Genomic DNA, 18,507 nt, shown 5'->3' with positions numbered 1-18,507 from the left:
TTTATCGAGATAAAAATATTTATTTCTTCATTGTTTGTAAACAACTGCGCGTCTATTATTTACACTGGGACACTTCCGTTTGAATTGTTGACGCCGGTGAAGTTGGTATGCGTCCTTAGCGTCTTATTTATGATACACAAGTCATGATTCGTGTTATTAATTTAATTACAGCTTCAGAATTCTATCTGACATTTATTTTTTATACAGAAGGTTATGTTTTTTGAATATATTAGATAGGAATATAGGGCAAAAATTGGTTTAGAATCATAGCAACCAAGGCTATTGTTCATAGCAACGGCTTCATTAATTTATAATTCTGGATCAATACCTATTATTGATCGATATTTAACCATTTCGGATGAAATTATGTTTATAATGTGGGTTGTCTGAATGATTTTTGTTTTACAAAATGAATACTCTTGGAAACCATTAATTATGTGCCCTCAATGTGACATCTCGTATTTTTGTTTCGTGTTGTTGTTTGGGAGGCTTTTGCATTGATACGATAATATCAGAATAATACGTTTGACGAATGTGATCGTCGTCATCATTTACCAAAATACAACTTTTATTTGTATTATAACGATCCTCTAGACTGCTGATAAAATGGAAACGTCACCATATTATAACTTTATGAATGTTTTATTTGTCTCATTGATGAAGTGCCTCTTGACTCTTGATATAGGTATTTTATTTTCCTCAGACTGAGTTGATCAACTTCCTTTATTGTGATGAGGTATTTGTGTGTCCTTATTGACTAGACTGATCGGAGATTAATTCTGTCTCCCAAACCCAACAACAGTACAGCCATGGTGAAGTTAACAATGGACCTCATAGCCAGAGGCACCTCTGGTTACACAAAAAAGAAAAGAGATGAAAACATGCAGCAATATGTTCGCAGACTGACTCATCTTTATCTTGAGAATCGGGGCATTGATGATATCGTAAGTTATTTAAATTATGTTATGGCATAGCAAGATCTGCAATGCTATTACTCATTATATTGTATGAACTTTAAATATTAGGGAGTATATACGTTACCGAAGTGCGGTAAAGCGCTTTGAGCACATTTAGTGGATATTGCGCTATATAAAAGCTCTAGAAGTGTAGTGATTAGGCCTGAAATTCACCTAATGGCCTAAACATGGATTAATGGTCTGAACAGGCTATGAGACTCTTCCATGGTGTACTTTTAGGAAAGACATTTTACAGTCGCAGTTTTCCTATCAATCGAGTAGTGATTAGATAACCAATAGGTCTGGTGGATGATACTCTGTAATAGGCTAGCGTCCTATTCGAAGATAGCAAGCAATTATTAATGTTTGTTGAATGCCACAGTCACGGATAAACTCTGGCTCCATGGGCCTTTTGGCTCTGAACTACCAAATTTAAGATTTGAAAGATTTTTATCATTGACACCCGCTCGCCATCCTAAACGAAACATGTTCGTGAGTCATCAATGCCTTTAATAATTGATTTTATTCTCCTTTTAATCCTTTCTTTTTATTTGTCTTTCAAGGTTGGGGGAGAGGTGGGGTTGGGGGGGGGGGGGGGGGGGGGTTCCCGATAGCTAAATTGGAGGAGCGCTCACTTCGCATGCAAAAGATTTGAGTTTGATCCCAGGTGAAATTGAGAATTTTTTTCTGACCGCCCCTCTCCACCCAGCAGTGATTGGGTAGATGCAATGTTAGATCAGGCAGAAAGTACTTTGAAATAGACAGGAATCCTATCCAAAGGGTAGCAAGCAATTAATATTGTCCATTTCATGCTATAGAAACCGGGATAAACTCCGGATGTATGGGCCTGATGGCTCTGAAGAACGACTTTTTTTTTTTTCAGGGTGATGACTTGGCTATGTGTCGCAACTTGATTGTGTTGTACTTATATGACAATGATCTGTGTACTGTTCCCTGCCTGAACCATAACTGTAGTCTGACACACTTGTATCTGCAGAACAACAACATCTCAAAACTTGAAAATTTGTCAGCTCTCACTCGTTTACAGAAACTGTAAGATATGATCAATAAATCAATCAAACTTATATTCATTATTGAATCATCATCCTTTTAAGATTTCTTTTTCTTTTTTTTTTAATCGTGTAATTATCCAAAATTTGTAACTGAACTTTTCCTCTTTTTATTTTCTCATGTTTGGCTGGATTAAATATTCACTATGATACTATTTATGATAGTAATAATAACAACAACAATAATAATAATAATAATTATAATAATAATAATAATAATAATAATAAGAAGAAGAAGAAGAAGAAGAAGAAGAAGAAGAAGAAGAAGAAGAAGAAGAAGAAGAAGAAGAATCATCATCATCATTATTTTTATCATGATTTTCCAAATTCCAGATATGTTGGTGGTAACTGCATAACTGTTGTGGAAGGCCTTGAAAGACTTCACCTCCTTCAAGAATTACATTTAGAAAACCAAAGGCTGCCTCCAGGGGAACAGCTGCTCTTTGATCCAAGATCTCTCAGAGCGTTCTCAGTATGTTAGAACTTATATAATTTTGTTAGATGTATATATTCATATTTATGGAAATAGAACAAACAAATATCAAAAAGTAAAAATAAGGATAAAAAATGAAAGAAAGAAAAATGGCCTGATGGTCAGGAATAAATATTTATACTTTGCATATTACATAAAGTTGTTTTTGGGTTGTTTTTTTTAAGGGTTAGAAATTCAAAATTTTCATTTCATAAAGTGAAGATACTGCATCTTTGTTAAATGTATTCATCTGTAGTTCAAAGGTTTCGGGACGATTTTCCTTTTTTCTTTCATTTAATTTAACCCATTAGACAAAACCACATATAAACATTTTCCGCCAATGAACTTTATTCTTATATTACAGGATACTCTTCAAGTTTTAAACATATCTGGGAACAATTTAACAAGTATTCGAGACCTTGATCAGCTGCGATATCTATGTCAACTGATAGCAGCAGAAAATGACCTGTCTGACATGAAGGAGATGGCCCATCTGTTGTCAATATGGCGGGAAATGTCTCATCTGGACTTGACAGGAAACCCTATGTGTCAAAAATCCAAATTCAAAGATCGCATAATCGTCATGGCCAGGAGACTGGGTTAGATACTGAAGTATTTAGCAAGTTAAATCGTGTCAAACTATCGCTGGTTGGGAGATCAAACCTATGAAGTCTCGATTTTCGCAATTGACGGATCAAAACTCTGAAGTCTACATACGAGCTTTGTGCACCATGTTTTATTTAAGTTTGGGTAGATCAGACCTTTGATGTCATCAGAATGGTCTAATCTGCCCAAACTTAAATAAAACATGGTGCACAAAGCTCATATTATGTAGACTTCAGTTTTGATTCACCGATCATGAAAATTGGGACTTCAGAGGTTTCATCCGCCAACCATCGAAATACAGGTAACTTTGCAAATTTTGGAGGTGTCTTCAAAGTGGAATGTCCTATAGAAATTCACAAATCTGCATCATGCATGCCAAGTAGTCCTGTAGAGCCATAGTTTATCCTAGTTTCTTTAGCATGAAACGGACTATAGCAATTGCTTGCTACGCTTTGGATAGGACAGATGTCTATCACAAAGTACTTTCCACCACTAACAAACCAAGCTACCCAATCACAGCTGGGTGGACAATCATGCATGCAAGAGTACCTCTGAAGTCTCTTAGGAATTTAGAGAACTGATTGAAAAGAACATGACTTCTAGACAAAATGGCAAGATAATGAGACATAGACGCACAAACCAAATTTTAAGTCCAGCAAATTTCTAGTTTGTATGATCTTTTCAGCACTTATTATGATTTTTTTCGGGGTTCTGTTTTTCATCTTTTGGGCTTGCCTGTGTGGTGACTAGGTAATTACAGTGGAATCTGTGTACAGTCAACTCTCTTAGATACAACTTTTGCTTAAAGTCAACACCTCTTTTTGGTCTCAAATTTTCTGGTGTTTTTTTTTTTTTATCTAAGTGTGTCCCATTGATAATGGATAAAGTCAACCTTGCTTAAAGTCAACCAATATTTCAGGTCCGGTGTATTGGCTTATTAGGATTCCACCGTGACCCACTAATTGATTCTAAAGAGCACCTGATTCACAAACAAAAGGGTCATAAATCAATCCTGCATTATGCCAGAGTTTATGGCTTAATGACGTCAAATATTAACTTCTTTTTTTTCACTAACTAACCCCTTTAGGTTATAAATTAATAATTTTATTAATGGAATAAACTGAGGTGCTCATATTTGCAGGTATTTGATTTTGGGCTTTATGTAACAATGTTGTAATGGACACTATAATATTGGGTTGGTTGGAGAGTATTTCCATTACAACAATGAACCCATAACAATTTGGATTATCAAGACGTGCGAGTAAGCACATGTCGGATTAGAAAAATAATCAATGGCAGTTTTTTTTTCTGCTTTTATTTTGTGTCTTTTTTTATCTTTGGGAAAGGTCATATCCTTTTTAGAAAAGCACTATTATTCAAATGTTTCCACAGAGGTCTTGAATGGCAAAAAGATAACCGATACAGCCAGACAGTTTTTGATGAATTGGCATGCAAGTCGAGAGACCAGTCAGAAGAAAAGTGCCGACCTGTTGAGTAGAGAAACATCCCAAGCATCAATACCTAATGGAAAAGCAGGTAGCTAGATGTGAATACGTCTGTGTTGCCAATGTTTTGCTTATTCCTCATTTAATCATTTATTAATGCATTGTAAATGTTTACGGAAAATTAAGTATTTTCTCTGGTCCAAATAGTTATTCTCTTCCTCTAGATCTCAACCTCCTTCTCCTCCGTCTCTTTCTCTCCTTCTTGTTCTTGTTCTTGTTATTGTTCTTGTTCTTCTTGTTCTTGTTCTTCTTGTTCTTCTTGTTCTTCTTCTTCTTCTTCTTCTTCTTCTTCTTCTTCTTCTTCTTCTTCTTCTTCTTCTTCTTCTACTCTGCTAAGCCTTGCCTACGGAACAAATGTCAGTATTAATCCTTTAAAAAACTCTTTTCCCAGGACCAAAAGAGCTACCACCTGTTCGAAGTGCTTCCACACGACAGTCCAATGTCGCCGGCTATCTCATGCCAGGTTTGTGTGAATTGTAAAGAAAGAGTGAATTTTATTTATTTATTTATTTATTTATTTATTTATTTATTTATGCATTTATTTATTTGTTTAATTTGATTTTCTTATTTGTTTATTTATTTATTTGTCTGATTATTCATTCATTTACTTATTGAAATAACAGGAACAGAGAACAGTCTTGAAACCGAATTTTTAAAAATGTTGTTAGCAGATATCAGCAGAGCCTGAGTAAATATCTGAAATACTGAAATGTCAATCAATTCTCCGCTTCACATTCTATGTTCCCTGTGTTGCGTACATAATTCTAAAACTCAAGGAAGATTTCAACCTATATTACGGTACCTGTACATTTAAGATTTTGGAACTAACCATCAATAGAGATGGTCAAAATAAGGTAATAAAAACTAGAGCATTTAAATAGCGCAATGCCCGCTAAACATACTCAGAAGCGCTTTACAGGGGCTCCTTAGCCAACAGCAACACCTAAACGTGTTCGACAAGACACAACGCCTCTTAGGGGATAGTACATTTTTTTCAATAAAGACAACGCTGTGCTAATGGCCAGGTACTCATTTTAGTACGGTAAGATAATGCGATTGTAAAGAGCCTTTTTCCAAGGACTGAACTATGTGCCAATCAGAGCAGGATTTGAACTCTGGACCGTCTGATCCGAAGATGAGTGTCATACCACAAGACCAGAAAACCGCACATTAAGACTCTATAAAATAGAAAAGTGACACCAGCAAAATTGGTTATGAAATACAAGCTTAACTTGTCTTAAGTTTTCAAGCAGATTGATGAATGGGTGGTAAGCTTATTGTTTCATAATATAATTTTAATGTTTATCTGTTTTCTGACAATATAAAAATATTTTGTTGTTTGAAATAAATTTTAAAACCAGTTACCTGCTGTATTAAAAAATTTGGCCAGAAAACAAATATCGATCAATTCATCATGGCAAAATCTCTCAAACCCAGTACTTCACGAGGTCTTTTTTAGTCCCAGGTTTGAGAGTTTTTGCCAAGATGGACATTTAAATTGATCGATGTTTGAAGGATGAGTTTTCTCGCCAAGTTTTTAAATACGCATCTTTCTGGAGTACAGCAGTTAACCTTATTAAAGGCCTGTCTATTTCTCAGGCCTACCACGGAAACAATTTGATGAGATCATGGCAAAGTCGAGTTTTCCTGTACATGAAAGATCGTTGAAGACGAGGAGCAGCAATCTTAGATCAAAGTAAGTATGATATGAAAAAAAACCAACAAACAATTTACCGTTTTGGCAATCTCTGATGGATTGCGTAATATATGAATGCAAATTCAAAGTAAAATAAGGTGTTTTTATTAGTCAAAGTTATAAAGATATTATATGATAAGTATTTTTTACGTTGGTATATATCTGTGGTTTTTGTGTCTTTCGAAAATGTATCTAGAAACAATAAATATGCTGTAACTGTTTTAGTTCACTGAATTTGCCATAACATGTTATATTATATGGTATCCAAAGAGCACTATGTGTAGGACTTATAATCAAGCTGAATCGATTTGTAGGGGTTCTTCATTTCCTTTCGACTCATCTTACACTTTCTTAGAGGCAATAATCCACGATTCTTGACTGCTAGTGCTTTGCACAATGTTTTATTTTAAGTTGCGTGTTAAGTCGATAAAAAAGTAGATATATAATATATGTCCTGTTATATAGATATATTTATATATTTTTGGTAACTGGTTCACACTTTACATTGCTCATAGTATGCCTTTTCACTCAACGAAGAATAATATCTGTTCTTTCCCAATAGTTTAGTAATTAAGTTTATTTAACTCTTGTATGTAATTATTCTGTGGTAATTGAGGAATTAACAAGTAGCCTACTTTTATTTTCTAGGAGACAATTTGTGTATCATTTTTAAGATCTTCCAATTCAATCCAATTTATACCATTGCAGTTTCAGTACTGAAAATAAATGCAACTTTTGTGTGGTGCAGGATGGTGTTAGGTTATGGCTCTATACGATAACACAATAATTATCTCCTCCTGTGACAAAAATGTTTACTAATTGACAAGTAAATTTCTCAAATCTTTCGAGGTATTGCCATTCTTTCTTTTTTTATTTATCGTTTAGCAATTAAATTGAATCTAACCGTTTTTCCACGTGATTGATGAAATACTCAAGGGACCGATTGCTTTGGAACATTGCACCCCTTATAGAGCCAAATAAATAAAAAAAACAACCCAAAAACCAAAAAGGTTGTTAGACTGTTTTAAGAATAAATATTTTGGAATGCACCAATACATAACCTGTTTTTTGAAATGTTATAATCACTATAAATTATTATTATCAGACCTATTGACCTCTTGAGTGAAGTCAGCCATCAGGTGAGGCGTCAAGAGTTTTGGATCTTTTTTGAAACTCTTTCTGTTTGAAGATTAGTTTGACTAATCTAGCGTGGAATGTTCTTGAGTAGGATTGCTTTTTGTGAGTGACGTGTCTGTGATTTACTAAGACTGAAAATAGAATTCTAGCTAAAGATGCAGAGAAAAGCAAACTACACTGTTTTCTTTCCACTGTTTCTTGCACACATCATCAATGCATGATTTTTTTATCATTGCGTGTTTTCAACTATAAAATGGAAAGAAAACAGTAAAAAGATTGTAGCCATAAGTGTAAGTAACCATAAGTCATAAACAGGGACTAATACTTTTCTTCCTTGAATAATACCTACACGTTCAGAAAGTCAGAATAGTTAAATACACTCGAGTACTTGCGGTTTCCTCAAACCCGGTTTCAAATAACACATGGTTTTCTTGAACTCATTTGAATATATATATCCTAAATTCTTTCCTTATTACTATTACCCTTTGCACAGAGTTTCATACATTCATATACTGCTCCCCTCCTGAACGACGGTTTCCACCCTCACTGTTTTGCATATCCCAAATCCAAGGAGTTTGAGGAAACTGTGCTCGAGTGTATAGACTTTTGTTTGCTTCCAGACTTAAATTAGGAAAGCAAAGCAACATTTAAGGAAAACAAAATTATTTAACCTTTGCTTTCGGTAGTAGTTTTTTTTTTTGTTTTTTTTTTTATTGATGTGAATGTGACATTTTGCTCTTTCGATCTTTCAATTATTTTTTTTTCTTTGTGAATTGTCTCTTTCAACCAACGTGTACATTTATGCAGGTCTGACATCCGAACCCACTTATTGGCCTAGTTTAACATTGTCGTATATGGATAATATTTTGCGTCATTTTTTTAGATTTCCATTACAACAATGAGCCCATAAAGATTTGAGTTGTCAGATCTGAAGATGTCGCTTTCAGCACATTTCTGAAAACGTTGACTTTAGTTTTACTGTTTTGTAGTTTGATTCATTGTTTTGTCTATTTTGAATTTCAGATTCATTTTAGTGAGTTGTTTGTTTTTCTTGTCTCTTGTTATGGTAATAATTTGATTATCGTTGCTAAGTGCTAGTCATAGCTGAACAAGAAAGTGTATTCAAAACAGTTACTACTCAATATTTCTAGGCAATATGTTGACATCAAACATGGTAAACGTCAACACTCATTTGTTGAAAATTGGATGAAAGGAAATTGTTGATGTAGTTGAAAATGATGGTGATGATATGATGATGATTGAGATGATGATGATTATGATGATGATGATGATAACGATGGTTGAGATGATGATGATGTTTATGATGATGAGAAAGAAAGAAAGAGAGAGAGAGAGAAGAGGGGGAGAGGGAGGGGGGGGGGGGGGAAGAGGGATATAGAATGAGGGAGGGAGGGAGGGAGGGAGGAAGAAGGTTTCTACCCATGACGTCACATGTTTCTACCTTATAAGCCATCCCTATCTAATATTGTTTGCTACCCCAGGTTTATTTTCACACATGTTATATTATCCCTTCACACTGACCTACCTAACCGTCACACACAAGCACACTGTTATTTAATCCAATAATATTATATAATATGCTGATATCCTACTGCCACTACCTTTGAATAATAATAAAAGATTGCAAATAGGTCAGCGTTAGTAAAAAATAAAAGTATCCATACCGAGCCATAAGCCCCTTTAAGCTGGAGTTTATCCAGTGTCTATATCGTGAAATAGACAATAGCAATTTTTTTGCTTCCCTTTGGATAGGATGCTAGTCTATATCATATTACTTTACACCAGATCTAACCGATCCAGCTACCCAATCACTGCTGTGGTTGGAGGGTCATCAGAAAAAAAAAACTCGACTTCATCCAGGATCGATATCCATCCCTTTGCATGAGCTCTACCAACTGAGCTATCACAGCCACCTAATAGGTCTGCGTTGCTGTAACTGAAAGTCCAAAACAGTTTCGTACAACCTCATAGCCGCCCGTACGAAACTAGTGGTATGATACTCGCTTTCAGATCGGAAGGTCCTGGGTTCGAGCCTGGCTCAGCGCATAGTTGAGTCCTTGGAGAAGACTCTTTACTCACATTCTCTCACCGTACTTAGGTGTAAAATGAGTACCTGGTCGTTAACAGCGTTGTCTCTGTCTGAGAAAATGTTAATACCACTTTACGGGCGTCATGTCCCGTCCTACATGTTAAATGTTGCTGTTGGCCCCTTGTAAAGTGCTTTGAGCACGTTTAGTGGATATTGCGCTATATAAAAGCTCTTTTTTTCCTTCTTTGCTTTGAGAGAACTAAATCAAAGCTGTACTTTCACAATCCTTTCCTTGCCAAACCTTAATTGTGAAACGTACATTTATTCATTCGTCTGAATTTTACAGAGCTATAATCAAAGTTAAAGTACTTTTCAATGATTTTGATATAAACAAAACTGAATATAACAGCTTCAAAAAAGAACAAAATACCAATCACGGACCGTTTCGGGCTCAAACCCCTTTTTCAGCCAACAAAAAAAAACAATAAAGACATAAATACAATTCTGAATTCCAGATAGGTGACAGAGATGATATGTAGGTCTTCTCTTGTAGAAAAATCCTGGAGAGTCATTGGAAAGTCTTTTCCTTACGCTCTTTCTATTCTAGTAGACTAGTATCACATAGATTTTTATACAAAGTTTATCCTCACTCAATTCTCTCAAGACCGGTGTAAGTCAGGTAGTTGTAATTCATTTATTGACTCGAATGAGTTTATATATAATCCAGAGGCAGTATTTTTCTTTTTAACAGATGACTTTATAATTTTCTATAATGTGGATACGAGAAAGCCATTCTGAATCATTGGAATAAACATTTTGGTTCTTGCCTCTTTATTATATATCAATCCCCTTGTTTACCAAATTGTTTTATGTTGATATTTTAGGGTTTATAAAGAAGTCACAATTTGAACACTGTTTGATACGATGGTGTTTTAGTTTTGCATTTGTATCAAAAAGGCCCATGAAAAAAAAAATTACACTTATTCGTTTCTTTTTATTTTTTAAATTTTAAAAATCAATCCATTTATTTTCCCTCAAAAAAAAAAAAAAATCAGGAAAGTTGTAGCTAGGAAGATAGTGTATTCTCAATAGCAGAGCTGGTAAGAGGGGTTACTCCAGGTAAGAAGACGAGTTATTCATCCTAGTATAGGGAATGAGATAAGCGGAAGAGTAGCGTCCCTTGATTGGACGTCACCCATAGTCTGTGACGTCACCGACGGAAACGTTATTAGAGAGAGAGAGGACGAGAGACGCATGCGCACAACCAACATGAATTCTCTCTCTAATAACTTTTCTGTCTGTGACGTCACAGACTATGGGTGACGTCCAATCAAGGGACGCTACTCTTCCGCTAATCTCATTCCCTATTGGAGTTATTCCTCCTGGTAATTGGAGACACCCCATGCTAAACTCTTCGGTGGAAGGCTTTTGTTATGGCCTGTGTCTAATCAACATATTTATCCAGCTGGCGACCATTTCATAATCTCCTTACACATTCATTTCTCTACCTACCCAATTTATTATTTTTTTTTTTCAGTTAGATTTTAAAAACAAATTTGTGTTACTTATTTTGTTATCGATTTGATGTGTGTTAAAGAAATGTAGAAAATGTAATGTGTTGATTTAACTGCTTTTAATTTTGTTTTAAAGTAATTAACATTATTTTCCCAACAATGCTGTGTTGTCCTTTTTTTTATTAGTAGAATTGTAACATTTTCAGTTTCAGAATCTTTCCAGATAGATTTTTCTTGTCTGCCCGTGGTGAAACCAAGTCATACTTTCGTCTTTAATGTCATTAAGCAAGGTGCCCTTGTTGTAACCGTAATTCTTTTTTTTTTTTTTTTAATTCTCCATAGAAATGTGGTGCTGTGCATATGGATATGCTTTTTTAAAGAAAAAAAATAAGAAAGAACGTCCCATATGTGACCTACCGTCCCAAAACGTTATTATGTCAGAATGAATCAGAACCCGAAAAGTGAATTTGAAGTTTTTTAAAAAGTAGTCCTTCAGAGCCATAGGCTCATGGAGCCGGAGTTTATCCCCATTTCTGTAGCGTGAAACGAATAATAATAGCAATTGCTTGCTACGCTTTGGATCGGACACTAGTCTATCGCAAAGTACTTACCACCAGATCTAATGAACCCAGCTACCCAATCACTGCTGGGTGGACGGATGGGGAGAGGGGGGGGGGGGGGGGGGGTCAGAAAAAATCTCGACTGCAACTGGGATCGATCACAGTCCCTGTGCTTGTGATGCGACTGCTCTACCAACTGAGCTATTGGGATTCCCGAATTTAGAGTTAAAATGATAAAAAATACAAAGTTTGGGTCTTTTGCAATGTAAGAAATTGTATTTATTATTTCTTTATCATGACGGATAGAAGTTAACTCCCAAGTTTCATATCTGTCGATAAAATGCTATTTTTAGTATCAAATTCATCCCGACATAATACGTATCCGCTTAGGGACGATGGGTCACATATTATTTTTTTTATATTTTTTTTTTTTAAAGACATTTTTTGGTGTGCGCTTTTTTCGCCCTTTCTTCATTGATGTGGACACTTTTTATATGAATTGATAACTTGTAAAAAATCAAATGCTTTTATTTGGGATTTTTTTGGTGATATTTTACTAAAATCGTCAATCCTGTCCATGAGAAACGTATTGTTCGATGACAATAAATAACCTGTGATATTCCAAGTAAAAAAAAAAGAAAAATTTAAGTGAGCTTTTATATAGCGCAATATCCACTAAGTGTGCTTAAAGCGCTTTACAAGTGGTCCCTGGTCAACAGCAACATTTAACATATAGGATGGGGCATGATGCCCTGTTAGGCGATATTACAATTTTCGGACAAAGACAACGACGGCCAGATACTCATTTTACACCTGCGTACAGTGAGAGAATGTGACAAAAGAGCCTTTTCCAAGGACTCAACTATGCGCTGAGCAAGCGAGGCTCGAACCCAGGACCTACTGATCCGAAAGCGAGTGTCATACAACTAGACGACATAGCCGCACAATGATATTCCAAGTACAAACTTTTTGACAAGCTTTGTATGGTTGACATCCAATAGCAGCCATTAGACAAGTAACTGATGATACGAAAAGATGTTAAAGACATGTTCAATCGTTTAACTCTCTCAAGTTAACCATGATTGAAATTTGAACAAATTTGATTTTCCATTCATATGAACTCGAGAGAATTAACATGCAATACAAATAAGCTACAACCTAGAAATAGGAATTTTGTCTTGTTATAAATGGAGTATTATATTTGAATTTAGTTTAGTTTAGAATGGTGAAATGCTAGTTACATACAAAGTCTTTGGGGACAAGTTTTGGTTTGGGTTTTTACCTTTTTTATAACTAGAATAAAAAAAAAAGAAAAGATTTATTTTCTACAAAAGATAGAAATTTAGTAAGTCAAATTCGGCTCATGTTCCATTAATTAAAAAGTCATATTGATATTAATACAATTTGATATCTTTGTTTCCTAGAATGCATGACAAAATTTTTAGCATAGAATATTATGGTCTCTTTTACTAGAGAAATTATTCATGATAATAATGATAATAATAATAATAATAATAATAATAATAATAATAATAATAATAATAATAATAATAATAATAATAATAATAATAATAATAAAAAAAATATCAATAATAATATATAATAATAATAATAATAATAATAATAATAATAATAATAATAATAATAATAATAACAGTAGACTTTATTCATCCAAAAAATGGAAATTCTTTTACAGACTTATTGACTTAAACTTGAGAATTCAGAGGTTTACATTGTTAATATTAATAATTACAGAATATTGACCAGTTTTGAGTAAAGTAATCAAATTATTACTTCTCTCTATATAACAGAAAATGTCATCAGACATTTTTAAGTGAAGAAAAAGATTTGCAAAATCTTCAAATTCGAAAAGTTTATAATACGATTCGTGAATTGCTTGAAGTAATGGGAAAAAAAGGAGGGGGGGGGGGTGGGGGGGGGGAGAGAGAGAGAGAGAAAACAGGTAAATAAATAGGGCAAAACGGGTGTACAGTGCAATGCATTTTTGTGTCTGTATTTATTCATTGCTCAATGCGCATCATACTGCTACACGCATGAATTCAGCTTTAAGCTTATTATCTGTGTGGAATTTTTACACGCTGATGTACCCATTTTATTATATCTTGTAATAAAAACAACAACGTACATTAAACTAAACAAAACAAAAAAAAATAGAACATTTATATAGCGCGATATCCACAAGACGTGCTCAAAGCTCTTTACAAGGGGTGGCTGACTCAATATGGAGGAATAGACATATGACGCCTATTAGGCGATATTTCAATTTTTATTCCGACAGAGACAAAGCTGTTAATGTCCAGGTACTCATTATATAAAGACATTACACACTGTGGGTTGTTTTGGTGGGGTTTTTTCCTCTCTAAATATCTAATATATCATTTAAAAAATTATGACTTATTATTCATACATTTTTAACATCACTTTTTTTTACTAGACTATGTCTTCAAAGATGAAGGGTAAAGAAACTAAGTCAAATAAACCGGTAATAATAAGGCAAATTTTGTACGACGATTTCTTTGCTTTGTTTTCAAGTTGTCACGTTTTAAAAATTGATTATTCACCATTGAGCATGCTTTTAAAAAATTGAGAGTTTCTTTCTGAATGTTTTTTAAAAAAAATTGTATATTGTAATTTTTTTACTAGAAGTGGAACCCTGCACCTGTGACTATAAATTGTTTAATTGAATACAATAGCTATATTATTTATCGAATAATTTATTATTTTATTCTCTTGTATATTGAACACAATGAACGATAAAGAATATTAATTATGGTTCTGTATTAAAACGACATATTTAGAAAATTGGTCGAATGCTTTAATTTTTATGTTGATTGATAGATAAATTATCTCAAAATGCCATTTTAAACTATTTTGTGCCATTGGCTTAGGCTTTTTGTTAATTTATTCATTTTATGTTTTATACTTTAATTATATATATATATATATATATATATATATATATATATATATATATATATATATATATATAATATAATATATATATATATATATATATATATATATATATATATATATATATATATAAAATATATATATATATATATATATATATATATGTAAAGAGTTGAATTTATAAGTTATTTCATTTTTAATTCACTTTTTATTACACTCTTACAATCATAAAAAAGATTTAATTTTTTAAAACATTAATATAATTCAATTATCTGTCCATCACAGCCGAAGGATGTCTTTAAGGCACATGGCGCCAGAGTTAATCCCCTTTTCTGTATTGTTAAACAGACATTAACACTTGCTTACTATCTTTTGGATAGGACAGTGGTTTATTATAAAGTACTTTCCACCAGATCTTACAGACCCAACTATCCAATAACTGCTGGGTGAACAAAGTGATCGACACATTTTTTGGGAAAATGAATAAAAAAACAAAACAAACAAACAAACAAACAAACCTACAATCTCACAAATGAACCTAGAACTGATATCAGTTCTCTTTGATTGCGCAACAACTGAGCTCGTGAGTCCCTCAATGAACATCTTTAAGTGAACTTTTACTTTTATTCATATCCAATCCAATCCAATTCATACTTTTGCAGCTTCAATAATCAAGATAGACGCATCATTTGTGTGGTGCAGTATGATGTGTTAGGTTATTGCTCTATCTATATCACAATAGTCGTGACATCCTGTGATCGAAAAGATATCAAATGGACATATTGTTTGATGTAACGTTTTAGTCCGCAAATTTTTTTTCTGATTGCCATCAGAAATCCCGAAATTCATGGAGAATAAGATGGATATCTAATTATTTCATATCTTTTATCCGATATTTTCTACACCGAATTTTATGAAGAAAATCAATTGCCAATTTTTATTAGAACATTTATTTTTGGTGTGTTTTCATTGAAGTAATAAGTTAGAATTTTAATACAGCGCAAGACGCTTTTTTTAAAGAACATTTTAAAATACTTTTTAATTTTTAAAACTGTTTTTATTACTTTAATATATTATATAAAAAAGTGACCAATTTACAAAATTCCATCCCCCAGAATAGTTGAATGGCAAATATAACGACTTTGGGAAATTTTTAAACATTCTTGATTTTTGGGGTGACACATCAGCTTCTGCAAAACTCCTCAGCTTTTCCTCCTGCTGGCTCCCTCCCACCCATCCACCAAAACAAAACAAAAAAGATCTCGACAAAAGAAATGGTTGAAGTCTTTCAAGCGCTTCTTTAAAATTTTAAGTTTCTTTGAGAGCTTCAAATACATTGATGATATGTAAGCGTTAATTTGTATGATGTATAATTGCATGACATGTCCATTATGCGTCTGGATTGATAGCGATATGGGACAGGCGCTATATGTAAATAAATTCCATAATCAATATTATCGTAATTATTCATTACATTAAAAAAAAAATCTTAAGGGAAGGGGTGGATGAAAAATATATGCACTTATGATTTTAAATTGTATAATTTCCAGAATTGATAATGGTAAAAAAAACAAGCAAAAAAAACAAACAAAAAAAAAACCTTGAATTTTCGAAGGATATAGATATAAATTTCCATTGTGATTATTTGTTGATAATTGGAAATAATTTTTTTCTTTTTGGTTTATTCTCAGCTCCACTAAGGACAACAGACCATTACGCATCAAGTCTGCACCGCTCTCCAGGCGTGTTGAACGTCTGCAGCTCCAACTGGAGGTTCAAGGCATTCATCAACATCAACTTGTATGATTGAGTGAGTGGAAAAGTGTGTTTGGAAAATGTTCTGAAATACGAAATGTGTGTATTGAACTATGTCAGATAAAAGTAAAAGGAATTTTTAAAAAATGTAAATAGGTATACGTTTAGGAGTGGAAAATGCTCATTAATATTTTATTTAGTAATGAACAACAATTGATGTAATATTAGCAGAGCTGCCAACTTGAAATTTCAAAAATTCCTAGTTTTCGGGGGGGGGGGGGGGGATTAGAAAAATTACCTTTAAATAGCTTAGAAAGAACACTTTGGACTCAGCATGATCCCAAAATGGCCCAAAGACCTGAATATATGTTATAAGGAACCAAACCTTAATTTTCAACAAGATTTATTGAGTCAAAGAGACGAACACAGTTCTGTAGTTGGAGCCAAAAATTCGTATTTCTACAAATTTTTCGTTGTACTCGGCAGGTCTGTATCAGCTTCATTAAAAAAATTAACAAAATACCAAAAACAAGAAACGTTTCGGACTCAAAACCCATCTTCAACCCATAACAATAACATGGTTTCTATTGTTTTTGTTTCTGGCTGAAGAAAGGAGCCCGAAACATTATGTGTTTGGTGAAGTGAGATGACCATGATTTGAATCACGATAGCCTTAAACTGACTTGTTAGGATGATTCTTTCTTATTTAAAGGTATTATATAGTTTCTTCTTTGTACCGAAAACAATAAATAATAGTCAATGTTAGCATCAAAGTCTAAGTCATGCAATCTTAACTCAGAAAAAAACCCCATAGAATTAACAAGGCAAAACAAACTTCTTTTTGATCCTTTGTGTTTCCAAAAAGATGAACAGTGGATTGCTTGCTTTATCTTATTTATTTATTTTCAGGACCAATATTACTTACTTTATGCCTTGCGTAACTCTTGACTGGACTAATTTTTGTATTTATTTTGGGACGAGTCACGATCCTCACCAGGATAACTATCATTGTTGTTTTTGTTTCCACTCTGACATCGTTCCATACACGCCATTCATTATCATTTTGTGATATCAGTGCCTGTAATTTCTTCAATTTTACGTGATGTCTTTTCTGCTACAGTGGAATCCCGATAAAGCCAACACTGCAGGATTTGAAAGAAAGATTTGGTTGACTTTAAGCAAGTTTGACTTTATCCATTATCAATGGAACGCGCTTAGATGCAGAAGACATAGAGATACATTTGGGACCAACTTGAGGTGTTGGTTTTAAGCAGAAGTTGGCTTTAAGAGTGTTTACTATATGCGGATTCCACTGTATTTTATAACAGATGCCAAATGTAACTCGCCTCGATCCAGTTTCATGGCAGAATCAACTACTCACTTACGACATCTTAGCGATGATTTCCAACACATGTTCTTATAGATCCTCTTTGCTGGAATCCAATTGTTGAATTAGTTTCAGAAAATTTAATATAAAGTAAACATGATTAAAGTTTTCTTTTTTGTATCAATTGTCATTAAAAAAAAACAACTTTATATGAATTTAACCCTCTCTTTACCAACTGTAGAAAAATCGTCACATTTGTTACGATACAAACAACATCTTTCTCATTCAGATTTGTTTTAAAGAACACATAATTTGAAGAAAAATGTATCACTCCGACAATAATACAGTTTTGTAGTGACGGGCCACAAATGCGCATCCTGTTCTTATGTAATGATATTTCTTCATAACCCACCGTAAATGCCAGTATTCATGTACATAAATAATACAATATAATGGTAATGATGATGATGATGATGATGATGACGACGACGACGACGGTGATGATGATGATGATGATTTGTACCAAACCCTATGTTTTGAGATTAAGGAATGGGTAATTATAGCATGTATCCAGTATTATTTCATTTTTCTATATTTAAAATTTTGTTTATCAATGATCAGTTTATATCAACATATGTTTTTTTTTGTTTTGTTTTGAGGTATACCAATATATATATATATATATATATATATATATATATTATATATATATATATATATATATTATATATATATAATATATATATAATTGCATCTGTTAAGGTTATATTTATTATACTTTTAATGCTACTTACAACAACCAAAAAAACCCAGAAAGAACAAGATTGATCAACATTTTGCAAACGATCTCATTTACATAGAAATGCTAATCCCTGACTCCGGAGTACTGCTGTTTTAAGAAGGTATTAAGTAAAGAATTATTCAA

General features: G+C 33.3%; 1 protein-coding gene across 6 annotated transcripts; it reads left to right on the top strand.

The window, feature by feature from the left end:
* The first annotated feature begins 63 nt into the window (after positions 1 to 63).
* On the top strand, positions 64 to 18,239 carry LOC144962698 (protein phosphatase 1 regulatory subunit 42-like). Of its 6 annotated transcripts, XM_078895860.1 has the most exons (11): positions 72 to 105; positions 704 to 944; positions 1,840 to 2,009; positions 2,360 to 2,498; positions 2,863 to 3,097; positions 4,497 to 4,640; positions 5,001 to 5,072; positions 6,209 to 6,305; positions 7,411 to 7,444; positions 14,022 to 14,069; positions 16,192 to 18,239. In XM_078895860.1, exons 2-11 carry the CDS (start codon positions 810 to 812, stop codon positions 16,198 to 16,200), a joined length of 1,083 nt encoding a protein of 360 aa, XP_078751986.1. In that variant the 5' UTR covers positions 72 to 105; positions 704 to 809; the 3' UTR covers positions 16,201 to 18,239. The 6 variants fall into 6 exon arrangements, with proteins under 6 accessions (XP_078751987.1, XP_078751986.1, XP_078751989.1 ...); XM_078895861.1 differs by lacking the exons at positions 7,411 to 7,444; positions 14,022 to 14,069 and adding an exon at positions 11,213 to 11,296 and having other exon boundaries at positions 64 to 105; XM_078895863.1 differs by lacking the exons at positions 7,411 to 7,444; positions 14,022 to 14,069 and adding an exon at positions 10,548 to 10,611 and having other exon boundaries at positions 74 to 105.
* Positions 18,240 to 18,507: the final 268 nt, after the last annotated feature.

This window comes from Berghia stephanieae, chromosome 1, assembly GCF_034508935.2.
Source record: "Berghia stephanieae isolate SIO BIC M18660-M18661 chromosome 1, UCSD_Bste_1.3, whole genome shotgun sequence".
In the NCBI taxonomy this organism is placed as follows: Eukaryota; Metazoa; Mollusca; class Gastropoda; order Nudibranchia; family Aeolidiidae; genus Berghia; species Berghia stephanieae.
The sequence above is the reverse complement of the archived record's forward strand: the minus strand, read 5'-3'. Positions and strand labels throughout refer to the sequence as shown.